The sequence below is a fragment of the Phocoena phocoena genome, chromosome 20 (assembly GCF_963924675.1).
Source record: "Phocoena phocoena chromosome 20, mPhoPho1.1, whole genome shotgun sequence".
NCBI classification, from domain to species: domain Eukaryota; kingdom Metazoa; phylum Chordata; class Mammalia; order Artiodactyla; family Phocoenidae; genus Phocoena; species Phocoena phocoena.
Genome location: NC_089238.1, coordinates 40,921,229 through 40,924,641, shown reverse-complemented (window position 1 = coordinate 40,924,641; position 3,413 = coordinate 40,921,229). Strand labels below are relative to the sequence as shown.

Sequence of the window (3,413 nt, the reverse complement as noted above, 5' to 3'; positions counted from 1 at the left end):
CCCCTCCTCCCCACCACAGACTTGTTTCTCAAGTCAGTGCCAAGGGACCAGAAGGAGAGCAGAAATTAGAGACATTAATTTTAGAGTCATTCCAGTTTGAAACCACAGGGAAAGACCCCAGGTAAGTGGCTTTTTCCATAAGTAACAGAGAAAGGAGTCATATGCTTTATGGAGCCCAGTAAGTGTCCATTTGTGCCCCAACACCCATGTTAAACATGGCTAGCTTTAAAGGCATTTGTAGCTAGCTTTGAGCTAAATTACTTGGAACTATAGATAAAAATGTCACCTTGCCGCTACAATATCCAATCTAAAGAAAGATGTTAACAGCCAAGAAAATGAGTCAAGGGGTCACAAATCCCAACTCCTATGCTTAAAGTCCTCTATGGATCCACCTCCTTCACAATGGAAGTGTACCAAAGTCAAAGGTATCTGTATAAGAGTCCATGGCTGGCTCCAGCTACGGTCTTCACTGATTTAAGTAACTGCATGCCCATGTGTGCCAGACACCATACTAGGCCTAAGGGCTATAATAGTGAGCAAAATTCAACTCCAACTGAAAATTCTTAAGGAATTCAAAACCTTCAGAGAAGTGGGCTGCCACAATTCAGTTTAGTTCTCAGTTGCTCCTTCTCCCAGTTGAAAGGACACAGGGAGCTAACCCATGGACGAACCAGGACCATTTGGTGCAATTTCCAGACCCTTCGGGGTGAGCTGCAACTCTGCAAAGACCTTATGAGGCCAGGGTCCTTGTGCTTAGGGCCTCTTTATGGAGAAACCTAGTCACTGAAGCATCTCTACTCTCAGGGTCAGCCTGGTCCTTGAGACCTAAGGCGGCAAAGGTGGAGGCCTATCAGGAAGTCCATCTCCCCATGTTTCAGGGACTCTTAGCTGAGTCCTTATAAAAATAAATTGGCGAAACCCAAATAAAAACCTTACTTTCTGTTTAATCTGTTTTGCCAAACAAACACAGTGAAAACTTTAGTCTGACTAATTGTACAGAAAATAGAATTTGTAACCAGTAGCAAACATAACAGGATAGACCTAAGTCCCTGGCAAGCTGGATCTCCATCAACAGGTCACCTAGATCCCCTTGTCGATGGCCTCCTGGGAGGGAGGTCCTAGGAGGCAGAGGCACAGATCTGCCAGTCCCCATCAGAATCACAGGCTGCACCTGGGAAGGAAAAGCACAAAAAGTAGAACTGATGTTACTTGGATCTCTTATCACTACACACAGAAGAGTTGTCTCTGATTGCCGGCCAAACTCAAGGTTTAGTTGTTTTCCCAAAGTCACAGTCCTTGGGCATCTCGCCTGCATCCCTAGGGGATAAGTTTCAAGTTCAGTGGTTCTGAAGCCTCTGCTTAACCAGAACCTGCAACATAAACTTGGGGTTGGGGAGTGAAGGTAGGGAGGGGTAGACAAAGTCATAATTGCTGGTGTCACCAGTGCAGAGTCTGAGATCCCAGACTTCAGGACCTTGCTTCAGGAGGAAACAAGAGAGGGTGCTTGGTCACCAGCAAAAGAGTCCAGCTGCCCTAAGGCTCAGTACTGCCAACCAGTGCCCCAGGAGTATGAGGGAGTTCAACAGCGGCGGCCTCAGGTCCCTCTAAGCTGGCAGGAGTCTGGGAGTCCCGAAGGCCGAAAGGGGACTCGTTCACATTCCGTGCTTCTTGCGGATGACAGCCATGGCCAGCAGCCGATCCTTCTCGCGTAGTTCTTCACGGAGTTTGGCTTCGGTGAGACGCAGGTGACGGATGCTGCCCTTCATCTCCTTCATCTTCACCTCCATCAGCGCCAGGATGTCCCGCTGCTCGTTCAGCTTGCGCAAGAGCTCCTCCTCTGTGGTGCCTGACGACAACGAGTACGAGTGGTCGGAGCCAGTATCAGGGAAGCCCTCTTCCCCAACCACCACCAACTGGGGGCCCATGGGGCACTCGGCGGCCTCCAGCCCTGCTGTAGCAGCCTCTAGCTCCGACGCAGCGGCTGCGGCGGCTGCGCCCTCTGCGGCCGCGAACTCCACTTGCACCGTCAGGTCAATGGGCTTCACATCTTCTCCCGTGGGAGTGGTGGGAGCCGGAGGCACGGATCCCGGAGGCTGGCTGCTGTCCACAGCAGCCTGAAGGGTGAGGAGCACAGCCGCAGAAGCAGATACCAGGTTCGGCTGCAGCTGGGCGGTCTGGGCAGTGGAGGCGGACGGCGACGGCTGCTGCTGCTGCTGCTGCTGCTGCTGCTGTTGTTGCTGCTGCTGCTGTTGCTGCTGCTGCTGCTGCTGCTGCCTGCGGCGGGCGGCTGCGGCCCCCGCGGGTCTGCGTGCTACTTTGCGCTCGTTGACGCCGCGCAGCGGGAAGATGGTGGGGACCCGCACCGTGTAGGTTTTGCGGCCGCCCTGGAAGTGAACACTGCAGAGACGGTGGCCCGTGGTGGGCTGGAAGGTGGAGAAGCACCCACTGACGCCGGCACGGGACACATTCTTGAGCCAAAGGCGCCGCAGCTCAGCGTCCTTGGGAAACGTGTAGAAGTGCAACGCCTTGTCCCGGTGCGAGTTGTTGTAGCAGCCTGGCACGCAGCACGTAAAGCCAGGCATGGCTGCGCCGCGCGGCCCGGCCCGGCCCACCGGCCTTCTGAGCCTTTCGACGGCCCGGTCGGTATGCCGCCGCCCGCCCCTCGACGGGCGGCACCGCGCGAGGCCTTCGGCGGCCTCCCACTACTGCCGCCCGGCGCGGCCGGCCTGGCCCGGCGCCCCGTGCCCAGAATACGCCTCCCGTCGGCCCGCGCCGAGCCTGCCGCCCAGCCGCCCGCCTGCGCTCCAGAGTGGGCCCCAGGGACGCCGCGAAGGACCGCCTGGGAAAGAGGACTACGCCCCCCACAATGCACCGCGGCAGAAGCCGCTCACTTCCGGAGCGGGGGCGCGCTTGTTCCGGTCTCTTTGCAGGGCACCGCGACAGCCCACGTAGAGCGGACTTTTCCCCTACACGGCTCACCCTCGGCGGACTAGAGAGGCGTATTCGGTTGGAACTCTGTCGCTTGGAGCGCCCTTCGCAAGGACCTGGAATCCTGATGGGGCTCGGGCGGCGCGCGTCTCTCCAGTGCGCAAGCGCCCTGGGCACATGCCCACGGAAACTACAAGTCCCGAAATGCCTTGCGCTAAACTTGGCGGCTGCGGCCTGGAGCGCCGCCTAAGGGAAAGGTCGCATTGCAAGCGGACCAGGATTCGGACGAGGTTGTGTTGTTCGCCGGAAGCGGTACCCCAACCCTGAGCTGCTGAGTCCACGGCATTCCTGCGGGGGAGGGGAGGAAGGACCTAAGCCTCAGCGCCCCAGAGGACCTCAGGGAGCCCTTTTGTCTGCATTGGAGACTCTCCCCCGACTCAGATGCCGCTTGCCTTGACTGTCTTATTGACCTAAACATAGTCATC

The 3,413-nt window shown here is 57.0% G+C and overlaps 1 protein-coding gene across 1 annotated transcript; it reads right to left on the bottom strand.

The window, feature by feature from the left end:
* Positions 1-924: 924 nt before the first annotated feature.
* On the bottom strand, positions 925-2,836 carry THAP11 (THAP domain containing 11). The gene has a single exon (XM_065899064.1). It carries the CDS (start codon positions 2,580-2,582, stop codon positions 1,653-1,655), a length of 930 nt encoding a protein of 309 aa, XP_065755136.1. The 5' UTR covers positions 2,583-2,836; the 3' UTR covers positions 925-1,652.
* Positions 2,837-3,413: the final 577 nt, after the last annotated feature.